The sequence below is a fragment of the Aythya ferina genome (assembly GCF_964211825.1).
Source record: "Aythya ferina genome assembly, chromosome: 16".
Lineage (NCBI taxonomy): Eukaryota > Metazoa > Chordata > Aves > Anseriformes > Anatidae > Aythya > Aythya ferina.
This window is the reverse complement of record NC_140315.1, coordinates 2,410,203-2,432,467: the sequence shown is the minus strand read 5'-3', so window position 1 is coordinate 2,432,467 and position 22,265 is coordinate 2,410,203. Positions and strand designations below refer to the sequence as shown.

Sequence of the window (22,265 nt, the reverse complement as noted above, 5' to 3'; positions counted from 1 at the left end):
CCAAAAAGCACATCGTGCTGCATCCATCGTGGCCCTGACCTGGATTTTGAAGCCACGCTGGAGAATCGTGGGGTGGCCGTGGCCACAGCCTGGCTGCCGTGGGCAGCTCGTGGAGCCGGAGCAGCAGAGCTGCATCTCGGGGCGGCCAGGGGAGAATTAAAAAACTCATTTGACTTGCTGAGTGTTTTTTCTGTTTTTCTTTTTACGAAAATGTTAATGAGTTCATTACAAAATAAACGATTTGCTGGTGTTTTCATTAAAGCTGCAGGTCCTGAAGCAATGCAATCATGTGAGAATTTTTTCATCATTTTCTTGGTTTCAGTGTGTTTGTGTTATTTTTGTTTGTTTTTCTTAAGGTAAAGCTCCCTTCCTTGTACGTTTTACAGGACTATAACCGAGTTATATTCTTCAAAATTTCAGGGGAAACAAAATCCCCCCTCTCTGTTTGCTATTCTGAAGTCAGCCAGGTTTTGTTAGTATTTTTTACAAAGTGTGATTGCTTGGGGTCAGTAGTTTTTCTTTTCTGTGGAAAGAAGCATATACATGCCCTAACACCTCCTCATTTATTTTCCGGAACAAAACAAAGGACGCTCAATGTCACAAAAGCTCCAGCTCGGTTTTATAGCTGGCTAATGAGAAACTGTTGAATCACCCGCTCATTTTCTGCCGGTAGAAGGCAATAAATCTTCCCCCACTTCCCAGCCCCCGACAGACCTGCTGTCCGGTCCCATTACTGGTTCCAGCATGGGAACGGAGGCTGGGGCAGAGCCTTTTTACTGCAATGCACCTCCACCGCTTCCTTGGTGCATGCCCAGCTCTGCACCAAGTGCCCCCGGTATTGCTGATCCACATTTTATTTTATTTTATTTTATTTTATTTTATTTTTAATTTTATTGTTCGTTTTTCCCTGCCCTTGTGGAGTTTGGAGGTGTTTGCTGTGTGCTGGCCCCCGTCCCCCAGCGGCACAGGCAGCGCTGCAGGAGCGCAGCTCCTTGCAGCAGAGCCCAGCTCCCGGCGCCTCCCAGCCCTGCAGGCAAAGGCACCTTGCAGAGAGCTCCCTTTGGCTGCAAACCCCCTTCTTGCAAAGCTGGACTAAAATCAGGGTGGGGTGGAGGGTGGCTGAATGCCAGCTGCTGGTGTCCGTGCCAGCTCGGAGCAGGAAAAGCTGAACCTGCCTGCGGCTGGGCTCTTCTGCCCTGCAGCTGTCCTGCAGAGGACAAAGTTTAGGCAAAAGGCTGACAAAAGCTCCTGGTTGTTGCCAGGGATGCCGGTGACAGCTGGCGGTGTCCCCCTGTGCTCGCTGCTGCAGAGAACTTTGCAAGTTCTTTCCCTTTTGGTGACTGGTTGCGTATTTTAAATTTCCAAATGAGCTCATCGAATTTCCTCCTGTGCGTTGCTCAGCTCTGCTTGGGAAAAGGAAAAAGCAAAACAAACAAACAACAACAAAACACACCAAAAATACCAACCAGGGAGTGCTACAGCTTCTGCCAAAGCTGGGAGCTGAAAAGCAGGAGGCCTGGCTGTACCCACAGGATCCTTTCTCTTTTCTGCTCACTTTATGACTCGAGCCACTTCCTGATCTATTGAAACAGAAAAATCAGGCGCTACGGCTCTTTGGGAGAGGAAACCAAATGGGGTGGCTCCGCAGCGCTGTGTGCGTATTCGTGGCAGCCTTGACTCCAAAGCCCCTGTGATTAACACCTTTCATCTGTGCACCCAGCTGATAGCTGATTAAATCTAATTAATCCCTGCACCTACGGGGAGTGGGGAAGCCAGGTCTAGGGATGTTTTTTCCTAGCCCTGAAATGCTGCAACCTCCAAGGTGGTGGTAGCTGAAGTTTGCTTGCTGGGGGTTCCCTTCGGCAGCACAAAATACTTGGGGAAAGCACCAAATCTGCAAGGGGAGCCCCAGGGTGTGTCACACCCGGGACTGTGAGTGTGGGGCATGTGGGGCATCGTTTAACAGCCCCCTCCTGAGCTGGTGAGGTGCTCAGGGCTCCCCCTTGCCCCTCATGCCCAGAAGATTGTGACGTCCAAACTGCTGTGCCAACAGAGAGCTGAAGCTCCTCGGGGCCTGGATCTTTGCTCCAATGCAGGGCAGTGGCAGATGCTGGGAAGGAGCAAAGGAAACGGTGAGCAACCCCTGCACCGACACCTTGTGGCTTCCAGCAATGAAGGCAGCCACAAGCATCTGGATTTTCCTGTTCAATACCGAGACCTGTCCTGCATGGATGTCCCTAATCCCTTTTTGAATCCCTTTAGACTTGGAGGCTTAATATCCTGAAGTGACAAATCACACTGTTTAATTTTATGCTGGTGAAGGGGGAAAAAAGTATCCTAGTTTTACTCAATTCTGCTGCCTTGTTTCATAAGCCTGGACTTGGTCATTGCTGGGAGAGTAACTGCTCCGTGGTCACCTTCTCTGCAACCCTCACTGAGTACTCTCAGGGCTCGACAAGGGGAAAGAATATATTCTAGTAGCTTCTCTTTGCTGTTTTTGTGGCTTAAAGAGTAACACTAAGGTCTAATTTAAAGCAGTTTCTCCCCAGTGGAAGAGAAAATACCATCTCCAGGAAGAGAGCTAAAGGGGGAACCCCTCCTGTGCGCCCTCATGGTGAGATGTGTGGTCACAGGAGCCATCAGAGTAGCTCTCCTGGTCAGCACGTGTTTATGCCCGTGCTACAAAGGATGCTGCAGTGTTACTTGCCTTGAGAGCACCTTCCAAGCCCACTGGGGGTCATTTCTAGCCTGGGACAGGCGATGCCGGAGCGGCCATCAGTTGGCCGAGCCTCTCTGTGCGCACAAGGGGAGCCTGTTTTCCCCTGGTGCAGGACAGAGGATGCCCAGGAAAGCCTGCACAGAAGCAGCCTTGTTGGTGCTCCCCGGGCTGCAGCCGCTGTTTGTCTTGGACAGGAGCACCGGGGCTGAGATGTGGTCAGTCCCCCCCCGGCCTCACCTCTGGGCAGGGAGAGATGGAGGAAAACCAGCGTACCTACAGCTGCAGGGAGCCTTTACCCTGTGTCTCCTGCTCCTTCTCACCCTGCCCTCACCTCTCCATCTGCAGAAATATATTCCCCAACCTGCTCAGACTCAGCTCCCTGCTTGGACAGCTGGAGACGGGCAACGCGCCCCCGTGGTGGTGCCCCTGCAGGGTTCTTGATGCGCACGTGGTGGAACAACTTGTGTTGTGGGGTGGGAAACCTCGAGGGCAGGTCAACCGAGTCCTTCTGCCCTGCTTGGGTGGCTCTGGTGGCCTCTAGATGGCAAAGCAGCAGCACCTGCACCCCAGCACAGTGCCTCTGCAAACTGCAACCTGAGGAGAGAGCTGCTGGCACGTCCTCAGCCTTGTAGAGGGGGTTTAAGACCCTCTCCAGACTTGGCAAGGATTAGTGGAGCTGTGCCTGTATCCAGAGCTGGGTGTTACGGGATGCCATGCCCCAGCCTGAAATCCTAAAAGCTTTCAAGACATCTGCGTCCCCCTCCAAAACCCTTCAGCACCCACCTCATAGGAATCCAGGAATCTCAAATCTCCCCACTTTAGGACTCGGTGACAAAAGGGAAGTGTCTCAGTGTTTGCTTCTGGGAAGGGGTCAGGAAAGGTAAGAAAGACACTGGGGGCACAGAGAGACCTGGGCAGCTCAGCCAGCACAGAGCCTGTCCTGCCTGCATGCGGCCCTACAGCCACAGACAGTGAGCAGATTTTGGGACACTGAGCTCATTCAGGAATGCTGAGACCGTGTGGTCCCAAGTGCCAGCTCACTGCTCTTTCCAGGAAGGCACCACACAGTTCTCCCTTTGATTTCAGCCCCTGCTGCCTGCTGTGCTGCTCGAAGCGCTGACCTGGGCTTGTTTGATTTACCAATATTGTGGCGTGGGGGGGAATTTAAACCTGGAAGGCTCTGCTTGTGCTAGTGAGGACGTTGATGCTGCTGCAGAATATGGGGTTTGTGTCCTCCTGGTATTGCAAAAAAACAGATGTTCCCTTAAGGAACAGACAGAGGAACTGCTGGGTGCTGTGAAGGCAGGGCTGGGAGTGCCCCCGAGTGCCCTGCCTGCTGCAGGGAGCCTGAAGATGTTGTTACTGCTTTGCCCCAAAACTTCCTCCTCGCTGATATCAAGATGACTTTGTACAGAGCTTTGGCACTGACGCAGCAGGGTCAGAGGGATTTAGTGTAAATAAAGCCATTTCCTGCAGCAACTAGCACCGACCGCTGCGTCTGGTCCCTGCAGAGTGCTCCGGGCTGGTGGCTGCTGGGGGGGCTCATCCTGCTCCCCCCTGCCCAGGCTGGTGTCGGCACTGCTGGGGTGACAAGGGCAGCATCAGGGTGCTGAGAGGTGGCTTTGCCAGGTCCCTCTTCATCTTCCACCACGGTACATTCTCTGTTCCGTTCCAGCAATCTCTTGTGGGCTGGGGGAACTGGTGGGGATATTGGCTAAAAGCTCCCTGCTGATAACCTGCTGCTGGAGATGATCTAATTAACAATGGCATCGCCTTTACTGATGCTTTATTACGCTTTGGATTGAAGTAGAGTTTCCTTAATTGATACAATTTCCTTCCCTTCCCTCAAACCCATCTTCTCCACATATTCTTTTGGTAAGGTCCACGTCATGTTCCTTCCCCCCTTCCCCCATTATTTACGTTGCAGGGTTTTTGTCCTCTTCGCCAGCTGCTTTTTCTCCACTTTGCCTTTAACTAATGGAAATATAATTGCACCCACATCTGATGGCAATGACAGCTGTAATTAATCACCTCCGTATCCCAGTTCCTCTGCCTATTGCTTTACCCAATATTATCACTGTAAGGCCAGCTCTGGCCTGCACGGAAAGATCTCCAATTGAGGAAATATCGGGCAGGAGTGGAGGCAGGTGTCGGTGCCTGGAGGCAGGCACTAATGACCCAAACCAGGAGACCCATCAGCTCCAGCCCTTGCTAATTGCAGGCTGAGCTTCTCCATCCGCCCTCCGTGATGGTTGCAACCACGAGGAAGGACCTGAGCTGCCCAGAGCCCACTTTTCAGCCCACGTTGGCCGTGGTGTGGGATGGAGCCGGGAGGAAAACCCTTGGGGAAGAGGCTGGGACCAGCCTCCACGCTGGGAGGCAGCAGGAGACCTTCTTGGGAAAGGTGTAACATCAGGATGGGGTCGCTGCGTGGCTTTTCCTCACCGCCGACCAAACGAGCATCCTCCCCGGACCAAAAGAGCATCATCCCCCGACCAAAAGAGCATCATCCCCCGACCAAAAGAGCATCCCCCAAGCACGGCAGCATCCCGCACCCTGCAGGTGAGGCCAGCTCCGAGCCTCCTCTGGGCCGACCTCGAAGGCGGCCTCGGCTGCCGGGAGGCTCCTCCTCCGGAGAGGGGAGGAGAGGCCGGGATCGGCCCCGGCGGCTCGGGGCTGCCCACCTGAGCCTGGCTCTGCAGCCGCAGGGACCGGGACTTGGACCCGAGCATCCTCCGGCCCCGCAGCCCATGGGGGTCCCGGGGGGATTGCGGAGCTCCTGCCCCGCTCCGGCTGCCTCCCGGCCGGTATGGAGAGCCTGGGCGGCAGCCTGAAGAAAAAAGCCGCGGAGCTGCACTACAGGGCAGAGGTGATGATCGCCGGGGAGCAGCTCAGGTAGGAGGCAGGGCTGGTGGGGGAGTCGGGGGGCTCCCGGCTGCGCCCACCCGGTGCTCGGTTTGCTGAGCAGATCCTTCCCCGTGTCACCCCCTCCAGCACCGGGCAGCTCCGGGTGTTGGAGGATCGCCTGGTGCTTTTGGGTGGCAGCGGGTTTTTGGCTCCTCCGGCATCCTGCACCAAGCCCAGAGCCTGCTGCGGTGCCACCGGCACCCTGGGGACACCGGCATCCGATGGGGACACCGGCACCTTGGGGACAGTGGCAGCCTGGCACAGCCCTGCCCATGGGGCTTGGACTTTTGGGGTGATGCAGGAGGGCATCCCGTGGGTGCCGTGTGCCTGAATCCACGCAACCTGAAGGGTCTTGTGCAAGATGCTTTTGGGAGCTTGTGCTGTTTCGTGGTCCCAGTTCTCGAGCAACTTCTCAGCTTTCTTCTTATGAAGATAGAAAAAAGTTCTGCTGTGCAGGAAAACCTGTGTGAGTGTGAAAGTGTGCTCCGTGTGCATCTTGTGCAGAATCCTAAAATTACCTCTGTGGCACTGTGCTGTCCAGACTCGGTGTTCATGTTAGCCTCAGCTTTATTAATTTGCATTGCATTAAGGACTGATAATTTCCATTTAAGATTAGGGCTCCATTTTGGAAACACCGCCCATGTCCAAGGTGCCTGGAATGTAAATGCTCTACGATGGTCAGCCACATCTCCGTTGTCTTTCCCAAATATTGCCCGTATCGTGAAGTTTGGAAACTGAGCTTGATTTTCTCATAGGGAAGAGCAGCAGCAGATCTAAGAGTGAGTTGCTTCATTTCAGTAACTCATTGCAAGTGACACTAAATTATTGCTTTTTCCATCCCACGGGCAGGGCAGGCTTATTCATATTTATATTTCCAGTGTTTTACTCATCTGGAGTGACTGTGGCCATGGGCACTATAGCCTGGGCCAAGGGAAAGGGTCAGGTATTCAGAAAATAAATTAACTAAGCCATGTGTTAAAACTGCAATGAGTGGGTGTGCAAGGGCAATGATGTGACTTCCTAGCTCTTTTTGCAGGACAGGAGCATATCAAATCCTGGATCATTTTGACATTTTTAACTATAAAGAGGAGATGAGGACACAATAAATCTATTTGTGACACGAGCTTTTCTACCATCCTGTGCGCTGTTCTAGTTCTTATAAGCAAGACAAAGACGCAGTGCAAATGGTACATTCTTCTGAAAACCCATAATACCAACGCATTTTTTCCTCCCAATATTTGTCTAGGAGCTTCAGTCCTCGCTGCCAGTGCAAAAGTGCCCTCAGGCTTTAAAAAAAGTGCCATTTAACTTTAAAAACACAGGATGTAAGTAGTTTGGTGGACAAGGTGTATATACTTTTTGAGACACACATAAAAATATATTTTCCCTGTTGCTGAAGTGCCTGGGAGTTTCCTGGTCTGAGTTAGGGAGCTCCTAAAATCCCAGTTTTCAGACCCCTTGCAGCAGGTTGCAGTCCTGATCCAAACCTTGCTTTTCTTGAAGCTCTTGAGGTCTTAAAGGACAAATCTTATGGGGAGTGATGGAGGGAGCTGGGGTACTTTAGCTCGGAGAAAAGGAGGCTCAGGGGAGACCTTATTGAGCTCTACAATTACCTTAAAGGAGTCTGTAGTGATGTGGGGATTGAACGCTTCTCCCAGTCACAGATAAGACAAGGAAATGGCCTTAAATTGTGCCAGGGGAGGTCTAGGTTGGGAATTAGGAAAATTTTCCTCACTGCAAGGGTTGTGAAGTATTGGAACAGGCTGCCCAGGGAGGCGGTTGAGTCACCATCCCTGGAAGACTTCAGAAAACGTGTAGATGTAGAGCTTAGGGACATGGTTTTATGGTGGACTTGGCAGTGCTAGGTCAAAGCTTGGACCAGATGATTTTAGAGGTCTTTTCAACCCGAATGATTCTGTGATTCTAAGCTCTTTGTGTCCTAGAGGACAGCAGGCAGCTTTCATCCAGCACGACTGCACTGCTCTTCACCTGTGCTTTGCAGGTGATGGGTCTAAATTCTGGTGTGTTGGGCAGAGCAGTCTCATCCTTCTGCCTCAGTCTGGGCAGGAGCTTGTTCCCAGTGCAGAAAGACTGGAGACTGCTACTGGGCAGAAAGGTGGAGAGCTGGAGTCCAGCAACCTGCTGCCCAGTTTGTCCAGCTAAAAGGAGAACTGGGGGACAGCACAGCACGCTGCATGCTCGAGCCACTCTCTTGTACTTTGGGAATCCTCCAGCCTGGCAAGTAAGGAGGAATTTGTGCCATGAATTTTCCCAAAGACAGCTGGATAGGTGATGATGAGGAAATGGAGACACAGAGGCTGGATGACCTTGCAGAGACAAGGACAGGACTAAATGCCTGCATTGTGTTCCCCTGTATGCCCTTGGATAATAATCATGGCACTGCGTAAGGGAGCCTCACAAACTTTTCCCATGCATACTGTGTAAGTCTTGATCAGCAAATAATGCTGTTGTATCTACAAAAAAACTCAAACATTTGTTTTCCCTGTTCTCCGCTTCCTGCCCTGCCTTCTCCTTGCTATTGTATTTAGCCAAACAAACCTTTGTTCCGTCTTTATGGTTCTTTGGCTTCCCAGCAAGTTTGCAAATCCCTCTCGGTTTGCTTTGGCTGGAACGATGAGTCTGCTCAGTGTCACGATGCATTTCCCAGCCAGAAATAGCTGCACAAGTGAGGGGTGAGGAAATGCTTCTTGGGGATGGCCAGGGATGAACTTATCCTAAAGAAATTGGGGGGGGGAGACACTGCGTGCTGTGCTTTGGGCCGGCTGCCTGCTGGCTGCCTTCGCTTCCACGCAGATGTTGCTTCCTGGTCCGTGGAAGGGGAAGAGAAGTTTGGGTCCCAAGTCTCTCCCCATCAGAAAGATGAAAATATTAATTTCCACTGATATCTCTGTGCTGTGTCAGGCATTCCTTGCATCTCCTGCTGTCGATCTTTTTGTTTCAGCCATGTAATCTTGCATGAAAATCCCACTAGTTTTACTGGGTGTTGAGTGCTCTTGGGTGGCATTCCGTAAGAGAGGCCCAATTAGTCATTTCTAATTGCAACAAATGGCTTATCCACACAGAAATATTCGGGAACAGCTACTGCACTTTGGATTCACACCCTGCTGTAAGCTGGGTTTCTCAAGTACAGGCAAGTCCTTGTGCACTGCTCCAGGGATTCATCACGGTCAGGTGAACCAGCTGATCTCCAGTAACTCTGCTAAGCTGCATTAATCACTGAGATGTGAAATATACTCAGTAAACTTATACCCAGTCTTGGACAAAAAAAAGGAAGGAAGGTTTTCTCCTACGAAGAACAAAGTTGTGATTCCAACTGCTGTCCAGGGCTTTCCGAGGTGGTGTTTTAGTTGGATATTCTGACGGAGACGGTGTTATGCAGTGCTAATACTTTGATGCTTTGAAAATTTTGTTCGCTTCAAGGTTTGGAGCTAAACCTGCCCTAGTTTGTATCCCTGGCTGAGATGGTGGGTCCACAGGAGGTGCTTGGAGTGGCAGTCACCAGGTGAACTTCTGGCCATTATTCGGAAAAACATACAACATGGTCAGAAAGCCTGCTACTATATATATTTATATATATATATATTTTTTAGTGCTGGTGAAAGAGAAGACTAAAAAGCAGAAATGCTCTTGTTGGAATTGCTTTTTGAGGTTCAAGTTCAATTTTCCAATATGTGCATTTAAATAGAAGGAAAATAAAACACCTCTACCTCTTTGAGTGGGCTGCCACAGTCATGCAAAGCTCTCCCCTCCCTGATGCAATTCTGCTTTTGCAGGTATGGGAGTGCAGCAAGCTGGGTTCTGCAGTGGTAGATTTGTAAGAATGTTCCTCTCCTGCAGCTATTTTGCAGATGTGCTCTTGTGGCTGTTGCTCCCTTTTACTGAGCACTCAGCTTTTTGCTTTTTTTTTTCCCCCTCTAGAGATAGGAAAATAAAAGCTCATTTGGATGATGTATCTTCATGGTCATTCATTTATATCTAATTTCCGTGGGAATGTAAACTTGAGTTAACGTCCTTGAGATCTTCACCTTGGCATTTGGGTTGCTCAAGGCCCGTTTACGAAGGCAGGAGGTGATGGGAAGCAGTGAGCAGCAATTCCCCCACCTCCTGGCGAGGGGTCCCGCTCTGTGCCAACACACGGGGCTCTTGGTGCAGGACAGCTCTTGCTTCAGGGATTGCTCTGGCTGTCCAGCTCCCGTGCCGTAAACCCAGCACTCTTTCCAACACAAGGAAGCCCTCGTGTTGCTGTTTGGCTCTGATTCAGGCTCTTGGTTCCAAACTCTGTGAAACATGAGCGCAGAGAAGTTATGGAGAGCAGAGCTGTGTGGTTGGCAATGCGCCCCAGCAGTGGGCATCCTTCAGGGCATGGGTAACAACCAGCGGGACTTAAACTCTTGACTCCCTCGAGGGTTTCTCAGAATTTATTTTCTGTTTGCGCTGCTGCAGGTCAGCCTTTCAACAAGGTCATGCAGAGGGAAGGATGGTGTCTTTTTAGTGACCTTGACAAAGAAACAAGTCAAGAAACGCAGCACAGTCTGTCCAAAGCAAGTGGATGTGAAAGCAGCGTGCTGGCTGCCAGACCAGGGACGTTTCATAAGAGTTGGCTGTCGTGTTCCAGCAAGCATTATATCCTTGTATTGTGCCTTTATTTATTTATTTTATGTCCTTTTGAAGAAATATGTACATGGGAAAGGTTTTGGCATGCAGAAAATTTGTAATAGTGCATGACATATGCTTCCTTAACATTTTTATTTTTTTTCACTTGGAAGCATGGTTATGAAACAGTCACAGCTCCAGTGGCTTTGTTTTTCCAATGTGGTATATAGGCAGGTTTAGGGGGGTGTCAGCCAAGCTGCTCAAAGATGCACTCAATGTTATGCCCTTGTGTGTCTGAAGGACACGATCTGTCACCTCTTAGTTGATGGGAAACATGAGGACGGTGAACAAGACCACAAGGACACTTGGGCTGTGTGTCCTCCACTGCCTTGAGTCTGTGGGCAGCAGGGCAAACTTCTCACAAACTCCAAACAGCACAAAAGATCTAAGGCTCTGCTGCTCCAAGATGTTTAAACCCCACTTTATTCCCGTCCTGACAGTTGTTCACAGTAGAATAGTTTCAAAATAAGAACATATATATATTTAAATCCTAGTTTTTAACAGCACTTCATTCCTGAAAATCTCCTTTTTTTCCCTCCCCTGAAGATCTGTGCATTTCCTGCAGTATTCTGAAATGTGACATTTTTGGTTTGGTTATTTCTGTTGCTTTCTTTGTGTCTCTGCATTGTCAAATCCTGTCGTGTTTCTTTGGGTGTTACCTGGAAGGTCTGAGCCTATCTATTAACAATTACGTTGGCTTGTAGTAGCCTGAACCCTAATTGCAGCAATCAGTTACTACATTTTTATCCAACAAAGGTTTTATCATAAAACTTTTGAGACCCTGGCATTTGTTAATCCTATAATGTAGGATAATCTGTTATTATCTGATAGATTTCAGGATATTTAAAATTTCTCATATGGTGCTTGCAACTATTGTTCAACAGGCTGCCATGTATGACGTGGTGTCTACAAAACATCTTCAAAAAGAACAAAGGAACTTGAGGAACTAAACAAAGAAATGTTGCAGTGATTAATGCCTTTGTAAAATACACTGGCTTGAGGCAAAACTCTGAATTGGAATAAATAATTTGGAACCAGAAATGTCCTGAAGTTACAGAGAAGATATTAATTAAACATCTCCTCTCTGAGTCTGCTGCATGCGCAGGGCGTTTTTCAGGGTGAGCATTTTGAGAACAGCAATGACTACAGGGCAGAAGTTTGGCTGCTGGTCAGATCTCCTGCCGGGCTGGGTTAGCTTTGGTGTGAGCACACAGATCGCTGTGCTTCGTGGCTCACTCTGTCATTAAAGTCCTTTTAAAAGTCAAAGCCATACCCACCTGAGTGACCTTCACTCGTACGCATCTTTCCATCAGAGCTGCAGACCAGCCACAACTTCAGGGTGCTCCGGGTAGGACGCTTGTAATTCTGGGGAAATCTGTCCCAGTCCATCCCAGTTTGAACCAGAAAAAGTCAGGAGTGCTGATGGACTGAAGGCAGTGCTATCTCTGAGCGAGCTGTCTTTGGCTGGCTCGTGGTTCGGATCAGTTTGCTCGTGTTTGCTGTGGATTATTGCTACAGGAACAGAGGAGAACACGGATCTGCCTGGCATTCGTGCTTGTTAGAAGAAACAAGGGCATCCATTGACAGTCCCACCCTGAGCTATTGATAAGGCTCCAGCCTTTGTCCTGGTGGCAGCGACGTTCCTGCTCCCATACCTATGGGGAAGGAGAGCTAGACACAACTGTGCCAAGAGGACAAATATATGTGCTATTATTTTATGTGTGTGTCTTGGCCCTTCTTCACAAGCTTCAGTGAGCTGCTGGGTATTTTTCAGGGGCTTGTTTAGAGCAAAAAAGTCTTGTATGGTTCAATATCTGGTGCAGGCAATTACAAAAACCATGCAGTGGGAGTAGGGAGCAGGGGATGCTGAAGGGGGGCTTCATCCTTAGGATGGATCTATGCAGTCTAACAAAGCAAAGAGGTTTGGTTGCACTTGTTAGCCACTGGGTGCTTCCCAGAAGTCCCAAATCAGCAGTGTTTTCCCCAGGCTGGGCAGGTGCTGGGTGCTGGGCTGAAAGCTCCCTGCAGCACCAGCTGGGCTCAGTGGCCGTCTTTCTCCCCAGGCTTCGCCTCCACGATGGGAAGCTCATTAAGGACAGGCGCTACCACCTCCGAACCTACCCCAACTGCTTCGTGGCCAAGGAGCTCACGGACTGGCTGATCGACCACAAAGAAGCCCCGGACAGGGAGACAGGCATCCGCCTCATGCAGAAGCTGATGGACCACTACATCATCCACCACGGTGGGTGGGTTTCTCTGCACCCACTGAGCCTCCCCAGGGGGTGGCTGCCCGTCTGCTCACTGTTTGTGGCCATCAGAGGCACGGTCAGGTCCCTTTTTGTGGCCATCCCATGGGTGAATGCTCCAGGAGGAGCTGGGGGTGATGGGCAGGCTGGATGGGTTTCCATCTCCTCAGCTTATCTGTCATAAGCTGAGGAGATGGAAACAGATGCCAGACACACCAAATTCAGCCCTCTCTCCCCCTGTCTTATAGGAGTTGCCTTTGACCAGCGCAATGCACTCCGTTGCCATCTGCTCCTTGCTGTGTTCATGTCCTTTGCATTACGCTGCCTTGAAAAAAAAACAACCCTGCAGTTGTGCTCTATTACAAAAGCATAACACTGAAGCAGTGAGTTCTCAGTTATCCATTAACACCGAAAACTGATTATTTTTCCATCTCTCCAGCCAACAATTTCAAATACAGCCATTAGTTGGCTAAACCTGCTTGGCTGTGGCTGCTGGTGCTGCTTTGATTGCTTATCGTGGGCACGTCCCTCCTGCTCCCGCGGTAATTCCTTGCCGAACACACACGCTGACTTTCCAGCTCACTTTAGGACCATTAATTTTCATTAGTCCTATGGAAATCGGGCTGTCTGCTAACTGCAGCACTGCGCTAAGTGCTTTGCCATCGGCTGCCCAAACTGTTCGCCCTCTTCTCCGCTGGGACCCAGAAGGCAATAATTATCTCGTGCAGATTGCTGCCTGTGCTGCCTGATGTGGTGCACGCTGGTGCTCTGTTGCACGCTGCAAATGTGTTGGGCTTCACACAGCAAAACGCTTTGGCTTCCTAGGGATGCTGTCCCGTAAGATTTTGTGCTCAATTCCCATCTCTCACCCGATGGCAAAGGCATCTAAGGCACCGCTCCTTTCAATTAAGGTGTTCCCAACTTTCACCTTTCAAAACCACCGTCCCGACCTGCCCTCTGCCTGATGAGTCACGGGCTTCGGTGTCCTGATTTCCCAGTGGAATGACAGCTCGGGAGGAATTAGGAACTCAGAATAATCTGACAGGCTTTGGCATTGAGCTCATCGCCAAAATGAAGTTTTGCCAGTTTGCTCAGAAGGAGGAACAAGTGTTAAAGTTTTCACAAGGAGTATCTTATATCATTTGGATTTTGCTCTGGTGTATCACACTACTTCAGTGAGGAAATCAGTGTGGCTTTCTCTTTTCTCTGTCTTTCTCTATTCTCCTTGCTCTAGTTTTCTTTGTTTTCCAAGTATATTCTTTACACTGTTTTTATCAGTGAAGCCTTTCCCTTCTTCCTTCAGAAAATGGACCTGAAGCAAGGCAGGCTGATTTATTTGAGAACTGAATTGTGATTTTTTTTATTATTATCTTTTTTTAGTTGTAATCTAGGTGTTTGTTGTAGGCAAGTTTATCTCAGAACTGTATCCCAAATATTTGCCTGCTGAATGTCACATGAATTTAATAACCATACGTTTACAGACTGTGTTCTCAGCCACAAGGTAAATATGAAGCTGGGACTTTTCATAGTGATTGGTTTATTCCAGTTGTGTGCACCTAGCTTTGGAGGAAAAAAAGAAACAGAAAAAACCTCCCTTGAGGTTAGCTTGCCAACAAGTGAATTGGGCAGGGCTGGCAGAAAATGGTGTGGAAAAGTTTTTGCCATTATACCTTGTAATTTGCAAGTAGGTGGTCTGGGATTTTGGATGCGGTGATGTAGGGTTTTTTTCCTCCCCTATTCCAAGTCTCCATAAACACCGCAGTAGCTTTCTTTAGGAAAAAAAAATAAATTATTGAGACAATTCTGTTTGTTTTCTTTTAGTCTAAAACCTAAACACCAGCATTTAAAATAAAATCAACAATATCCCCATTCTAACGAAGCAATTTAATGACCGGGTCAAAGCGTGGCCTCAGAGCCAGCCTTTCCCAAGGCCTCTTCCATGGGGCTGACCTCTCCCACAGCCATTTGCAATCCCCTCATTTTGGGGACTGAGAGCTCGAATGCTGGTTACTGCAGCATGGTCAAGAGGATGAGGGCAGGGCACTGCACAGCCCCTGGAACTTCTAACCTGGGGATAAAGCTCAGCCTGTTCCCGGTGCCGCTGTCCGTCTGTCCCGTATGGACTGACATCCACAATGCTCACCTCCCTGCCCTGCCCTCCTCCTTCCAGTGTGTGACGAGCACTCGGACTACAAGGATGCCAAGCTGCTGTACCGCTTCCGCAAGGACGATGGGACCTTCCCCCTCAACAAGGACGTGAAGGTGTTCGTCAGGGGGCAGAGCCTGTACGAGAAGTGCGTGAGTCCTTCCCCGTCCCGCGGCTGCGCTCACTGCTGCTGTTGCTTTGTGGCTGGGACCCGCAGCCACAGCAAGCTTTGCTCTTTCTTTCCTGTTCCCCGTGCTGTGGTGTTGGGAAATGATGTTTTCTGAGCTCTGCCACAGGACGATTTGGGCTCGCAGGGGTGCTGGGCTCTCAGTTCACAGCTGCTTTGATGTGGTTCTCGGGGTTGGTAGCAGGGAGCACCAGGAGCCAGGCTGCAGTATGAGCACCCCCAGCAGGGACACATCCAGTGGCTGTTCCCAGTGCCCCCACAGCCTCAGGCCACTCACATCCACCAGCCCTGCTCGGCTCTGTCCCAGCAAAATCAGCAGGGCCCAGGAATTTCAAGGCCTTTCTGGACCTGGCTTCTTGTGCTTCACTTAGCCTGTGTGCAATGTTTCTCCTGGAAAAGCTAGTTCTCAAACAGCAAAGGCAACTCCCTCCACCTCCAAGTGTTCAGTTTTCTGGGAGTTGATTGTGTCTGGTTCCCAATCTGAATTGTCTTCCTGACACCCAAGGAATCCTTTTGTCAGACTGGGTGCAGCCTCGTACCACCCTCTGGACCCCTTTTCTTTAACAATCTCTTTCTATTTTCTTGATCCTCAAAGCAATCAGCTGCATGAAGTGGCACAGAGGGAGGTGTCCTTCAGAGAACAGGGGGTTTTCTGCTGTCCCTATCCCCTCTGGCCATCGGGCATTGCTTGTGGTTTGCTTTGCTCCCAGCAGCAGCCAGGGCGAGCATCCTGCGTCTCACAGCTGAGGCTGCTGCACCCTCTCGTGGAGGCACTGGATGTAGCTCTGCCATGCTGCAAAATGAATATGGCCTTACCAAAACTCATCTTCTTCACCAGCTTGGCACCAGCTCTTCGTGCACGCCTTGGGTTGCTTGCTCAGCTTTCCCCGTAGGCTTTAGCCGAAGCCTCAGCCGAACTGATCTCCTTGAATCTGCCTCCACCTCCGCGCTGAGGATTTACAAAATTACCTGACTGCAGCTCTGCCTTTCCCCTTCCCTTCCTGACACCCCCCAGCAGCGATGTTTTTGGCTGGAGCGCATTGCCCGTTGCTCTCATCCCTGCCTCGGCCGGCTGTGTGCGGCGACAGGGCCGCGCGGCGTCACGGTGCCTTGTCCCACCTCTGCCAGGCTGGTCGGTGCTGAGGGCTCCATCCTGAAGGTGAGGGAGGAGAACTCGGTCAAGTACCAGAGGACGTTCCTGGGCTGCGAGATGGTCGACTGGCTGGTTCAGGAGGGGGAAGCGGAGAGCCGAAAGGAGGCGGTGGAGCTGGGCCAGGCACTGCTGGAGCACGGGATCATTCAGCACGGTGAGCGAGGGGACGGGAAGCAAGCGATGAGCATAGCTGTCGTGCCAGGAACAAATCCCCTTTCATGGCACGCAACAAGTGCTGGTCAAGTGCCCGCTCGGAGATACCAATGGGCCCTTTCAGTTCTATGTTTGGAGCTGGTGACCTTTGAAGCCCGAGCAAGCCGCCACCACCCGCCGGGGCTTTGAGCTGGAATCCGAGCCCATATTTCTGCGGTTCTTCAAAGCCTCGGCCTGCAGGCCTGGGATCCACCCTGAGTTCTGAGGGCTGGTGCTGAGGATGCAATGTTCAGCTCCACTCGGTCGGAGATCACACCCATCTGCGGGATTTAAATTTTCCATTTGGAGGGCAGGGAGGCCTCCAAGTGTCTGGGACAGGGGCAGGTGGGGGCTGTGCCTCAGTGCTGTGCTTCTGGACGATGACATTTTATGGAGAGGTGGCCCTGCTGTTCCTCTTTCCCTGCAGGTAACTTTTTCCAGCAGTCAGAAAATCTGAAATATAAAACAGAAGCACCAAAAGCAAGTATCCTGGGTCCCTCAGTACATTTTCCATACATTTTTCACACCCCCTCAGCCTCTTCCTCCTCCATTTTTCTCTCCAGTCTCCAACAGGCATCACTTCTTTGATGGTGACCTCCTCTACCAGTTCTGGATCAACTTCCGACGCAGGCGGCGTCTCACCGAGCTGCTAAACGAGAACTCTTCCCGCACCTTGTCCGAGAGCCCAGACAGCCCCTTCTGCCTCCGCAAGCTCAACCCGGACCCAGGCAACACCAGCTTTCTCTCTGGTAACTGTGCTTGTGTTGGCAGAGGGGGGTGAAACCAAGGCTTCCATTGCCAGAGTATCTCCGAGCTGAGGGATTAGCTCCAGCAGAGCATTAGGGATCCTATAAAGGGACTGCCCATCCCATGGGCTGCTTTGTGGTGGAGGTCAGGGTGCAGAAGCAGTCTGTATCACAGCTCGCCATCCCAGGAAAATTATCAGCAGCTCAGCTCAGCTTTTGGTCCTTCTTTAAAGCTAGTTTTGTTCTGTCTAAACTCAAATGTCATATCTGGTGCATGTGTACCCTTCAGACATGGGTCAGGCTGGTGTGGGAACTTTGCCAAACTGGTCTTTTATTTCCTTGGATAATTATTATCTTTGCCTTTTTTTCAGTGCAGCCCAACAAGGAGATCAAAATTGTCTCAGCCGTTCGAAGGAGCAGCATCACCTCCCTCGCTGGAAACTCCAACCCCTACTTCAGCGTTACTCCCACGCTGGTGTTCCCTCCCGTGGCTGAGTGCAACCCCAAATCAGGTCGGGGCTTCTGCACTGCCCTCTTGCTGCTCAGGGTGCGCCTCTTCCCTCTGGGCACGAGCTAGATCAGTCCTCAGGTCTCAAACCCTCCACCTGGTGCTCGGTGACTTGCAGGAGGAGAGGGTCAGCCTCACCTCCAAGGCCTGATTTGAGAAGTTGTGAGGTTATTTTGAAAAATATTAATACAAATGCGGAAATTTCTGGGTTCAGATTCTGATATCTCTTCTCCAGCCCATGAACCCCAAGCTGCCTTATGTTGTGCTTTGCTGCATGAACCCCAGAATTCTGATAGGATCTGTCACCTTCTGCCCTAGTGTTAAAGAGACCTGTCACCAACGAAGAGCTCCTGTCCCCCGGGGCTCCCTATGTCAAGAAGACGCTAACTGTAAGTGACTGTAGTGAATGGTGTCACTAATCTGATGGTATTGAGCTCCCCAGCTGCTCTTTGATCACTTTCTGCCTGCTGCTATGACCTCTGCATGCTAAAACTTTGATTGCATGTCACTTCATCCCAGCTCTCCTTCCTGGTGCTTCCCGGCGGGTTGATGTCTTCAGGTGTTCTTCTGGCTGAAAGTGGCGGTGACTGCTGCAGCCTCGGCTTTAATGCATATCAAAGGGGAAAGAGAACGTTTCCTGGACAGGAAAAATCAGATTTGTTTCATCCAGCTCCATGCAAACTGTAGATTCAGTCAAGTCTTGTGACAGCCGAGATGTTGACGCTCATCCTGTCTGCCACAGAAATGTCACCTTTATGCACTGCTTTATTTAACTCACTTCGGGTTCCTGGTCCAGAACAGATACACCAAGGCACTCCGTCACCTGCTGATGGAGAAGAATTGAACAGGGAGCATTCAGGGACCACCGTTCCCTTATTATGATTGTCTTTTTTCATGGACAAAATGAGCACACCACCAAATCTCTGTGATTCCGCAGACAGCCAGAGTTTGGGGCTTTTGCTTTTCAAATTATTTCTGAAGCTGTAGGACCAGATGGCTGCAGCTGGCCAAGGCAGCTCTGCCTTGAGTGCTGGCTGTGAATGCCACAGCTCTTGTACAGGGATCCTAATGTGCTGTTATTTTGGGGTAAATATCAGCCCTTCCCTGCTCACCTCCACAAGGGGAACCTGTGGTGGGCAGCTAGGAAGCGTGCTGGCTCTTCCCGTACTGGTTTGATGCAAGTGGGCTTACAGAAGGGCTGAGGATCTGGTCCCCAAGCTAACTGAGCTGTAGAAACTGGTGGGAAGGAAAAAGGAAAATAAAGCAGGTGATTAGTGTGGCATGTATGAGGACATGCCATTTATTCTCCTCCTGAATGTTCTTGCCCTGCCCTTCAACTCTGCCAGCCGGGGCCTTTCATGGCTCGTTTCCTTCTGCTTAGCTGTGCAGTTGCTGTTATTTATTTATATGGTTAATGTGCAAAGTCCTTTGAGAATTCCTTTTCCCCTTTAGTCACATCAAATGGCCACAGCATTAGAGCACACCGCTTTGACAGGCTGAGATCAGAGTGGGAACAGTTAAAAGGGCGGCTGCTTCCGTCCTGGAAATGCTTTTTGGTGCCAGCAAACGGGCACAGCATGCACACACTTTGGAAGTGCCCTCAGTGTGCTCCTGGTTCACACCTTGTCCTGGCTTCATGCTGTCATTAACTATACCTACAGACAGAGAAATAAATAGTCCGGGAGGGCAGGGACCTCTGGCATGCTGGACTTTCAGGTGATGCCTGTTCAAAACCCTTTCATAAATTTAGAGTGGAAACCTGAAGCTAATCTCTGAGCATGGGGGGAATGGGGAGAATGGAAGGGATGTGTCATTGCCAAGTGTGTGCTGAGAGACACTTGTACACTGAGCACAGGTGAATGAAAAGGTCCGCCAGAATTAAAGCAGAGAGAGAAACAGGCTGCCCTTGACACCAATCTTTCCAAGAGCAATTAGTCCCCAGCTGCCATCCAGGGAGATGGAGGAAATTCTTAACTGATACGGAAAACTCCCTGGTGCCCAAGGATGTCCTCCTCCCATCCGGGAGGCTGAGAAAAAGTCATCAGGTGACAACAAATATTGCTAATGTAACTGAAGACAAAAAAATGAAGGTCTTTCTTAGTGGTTTGAAGTAATGAAGGTTTTTTCTTACTGGTGTCAGAGGAGCCTTGGGGCAAACCCTGCTTTCCTTCCCTACCCACAATAGAGACGAGGATCATGAGCAGAGCTTTCTGCATCAGTTGGAAGTTTAACATCTCCTCTATCGAGCCCATTCCTTTGTATTTAAAACCTTTTCATTCTGCTTGTAGATTGTGGGTGATGCTGTGGGCTGGGGGTTTGTGGTCCGAGGAGGAAGACCTTGCCACATCCAGGCGGTGGACCCGGGAGGACCCGCTGCTGCTGCGGGCATGAAGGTAATTTGCTATTGGTGACTTGGCACGAGGCAGGATTTACGTCCTGCTAGAGACTGTCAGGCTGAATGCACCCTCTGTGATGTTCTCACCTCCTGAAGTGGAGATGGAGCCTGCAGAGTGCTCTGGCCATGCTGTGAGAGGCCTTGGGAAGGATGCTGTCCACAGGCAGAGCGCAGCACCTTGCTGCACGCAGCCAAAGTGAGCAAGGAAGGAGTAAAGATTTATTTTGACTCACCCACTGCTCTCACAGCTCCTGAGATGTACTGCTCTTTGTGTCTGTCTGCTGTTAACACCACAGTTCTGCATCGAACTATTTTCTGTGTTCGTGAAAGATGAATAACTTTAGACTGATACCTTGATTTGATTTGTCAGGTAATTCCCAGTATTTGCAGCTCAGGTGAAACGATCTGAGGTCCTGAAAATCATCTTAGACCTGCTATTCAAGCATGAGTGGGTTTTGTGCGGAGGCCTGGTTTTAGGAATGAATGAGAGAAATGAGTTTCAGAATTCCACTACAAGAACCCCGGCAGTGAGGGAGCAGTTTCTGCAGGCTGGTACAACTCTACAGCCATGTGGATATTGGAAATAATGGGATTCTTCAGAGGCAGTGTGTGACTCCTTGTTTGCTTCAGGCAGGGTTGGAAGGAGGTGGCTGAATACATTTCATTTGCTCCAGAGCCCAGTTCATTTCTCCTCACCTAATCTCATTTGCTACCAAATTACTAAATGTTATTACTGTGCCTCATTTCCATTTGTGAAATGAACCACTGCTCACAAATGAGTCTCTTCTCTCTCTGTTAGCTCAGTCTAAATCCCTTTGGCCCCTTTTTCATGATACAGTGATTATGGCCCAGTGATTATCAGCGTGGCTTACAGAGTGACAATGCTTCAGGGTTTGAAGCATTTTGTAGCAAGTTATTTGCAGCGCAGCCCCTGGCTCCAGCCAGGCACGAGCAGAAGTTTCTGTGACTGCAGTGGCTGCAGGTAACCAGCCCTTCCTTTCCCTGCAGGTGTGCCAGTTTGTGTTCTCAGTGAATGGCATGTATGTTTTGCACCTGGACTATCAGACCATCAGCAGCCTCATCATGACAGGACCACGAACGCTCGTCATGGAAGTCATGGAAGCTGTTGAATGAGCAAAGGAGCCTCGTGCCACTGCCGGGTGGAGAAGAAGGACACTTTGCAAAGCGAGGATGGACTGTGGGGAGGGACCAAGCTTGACCTTTCAGCCTGAAATGTTAGGTGTTCTAACATATTTTCAAATAAATACATTGTAAAGGACAAGTCTTGGATTTGGTTGATGTTGAAATATGTGGCTCTGCCTGCTCTTGAGAGGGTCTGAGCTCCTGCAGCCCCTTTCTGACGCTAGTGGGAGAGCTCAGCACACCACGAAGCCAAGCCTTCGACCAAGCCATCCACACAGTGAGCTGCGAGGCGAGTTTACCAAGAGCATAACGTGCTTTCCAGATGGCCCCATAAGCTGTGCCATCATCTGTGTTCAGAAAATAAGGAAACACTGCAGTGATGTGCACTGCCTCGTAAAGGAAGACCAAGAGCCCTGCAACACTTTTGGTGTAGGCACGCAGCCAGGACTGGTTGCTCTTCCCAGATGGGTTTCTTGTAAAGGTGAGACTTCTGCAGGAGCTCTTTCTGTGCCCCTAATTCCCGGTGATGCTTAAATTAATTAACCAGTGTCGTCTTGGCATGGAGCAGGGCAGAGGTCCCAGAGGTCTTAGGCTGCCACCAACCTGGTGACAGGAGGCGAAGGGAGAGAGGAGAGACCTGGAGTGGGGTCAGCCTGCTCCCAGCTCTCAGAGGGAAGGGAAATGAGTGAAAGCCACCAAAATCCATGGCCCCTGAGCCCTGCTGCTCCCAGGATGACTTCACTTGTAGACAATGTGGAATATTCATATGCTGCCTACTGGGAAAGTGAACCAAACGTAGACTAACAGGTAATAACAAGAATCTGGGCAAGTTTCTTGTTTTCCAGTTCACAGAGCATCCTGCTCGTATGGATGATTTCCAGCAGTCCTGCTTAGGGCAGGTCCCTCAGTGCAGATCTGACCTCCACCCAAACCAAACAACCAAACAAAAAGCAAAAACACTTGGTTATTGATCACTCTAATTTGTCTTTGAATGGAAGCTGACTTTCTTGGAAAATCTGGTGCCAGCCATGTGTTGCAGTACTGCTGGCTGGCTTTTTTCTCTTTGGTTTAAAGGGATGTGTGCTTCCTTACTGCTGGTGGGGAGGAATAGGACTACTTGCAGCTCAGTCTTCCTGGAACATGGTCCAAGCAAGGTGTCTCTCCAGACCATAGCCAAAAGCAGTCTTTTAAGCCTTTTGTCAACGTGCTCTGAGTTGTTCCACCTAGCCATACTGTGCACAAAGCAGCG

At 50.2% G+C, this 22,265-nt stretch overlaps 1 protein-coding gene across 1 annotated transcript; it reads left to right on the top strand.

Moving 5' to 3' along the window:
* The first annotated feature begins 5,344 nt into the window (after nucleotides 1-5,344).
* LOC311445571 (DEP domain-containing mTOR-interacting protein-like) lies at nucleotides 5,345-21,155 on the top strand. Its single transcript, XM_084537815.1, has 9 exons — nucleotides 5,345-5,614; nucleotides 12,364-12,542; nucleotides 14,717-14,840; nucleotides 16,008-16,186; nucleotides 16,788-16,973; nucleotides 17,342-17,482; nucleotides 17,797-17,867; nucleotides 19,767-19,871; nucleotides 20,882-21,155. Exons 1-9 carry the CDS (start codon nucleotides 5,529-5,531, stop codon nucleotides 21,005-21,007), a joined length of 1,197 nt encoding a protein of 398 aa, XP_084393941.1. The 5' UTR covers nucleotides 5,345-5,528; the 3' UTR covers nucleotides 21,008-21,155.
* The last annotated feature ends 1,110 nt before the right edge of the window (nucleotides 21,156-22,265 follow it).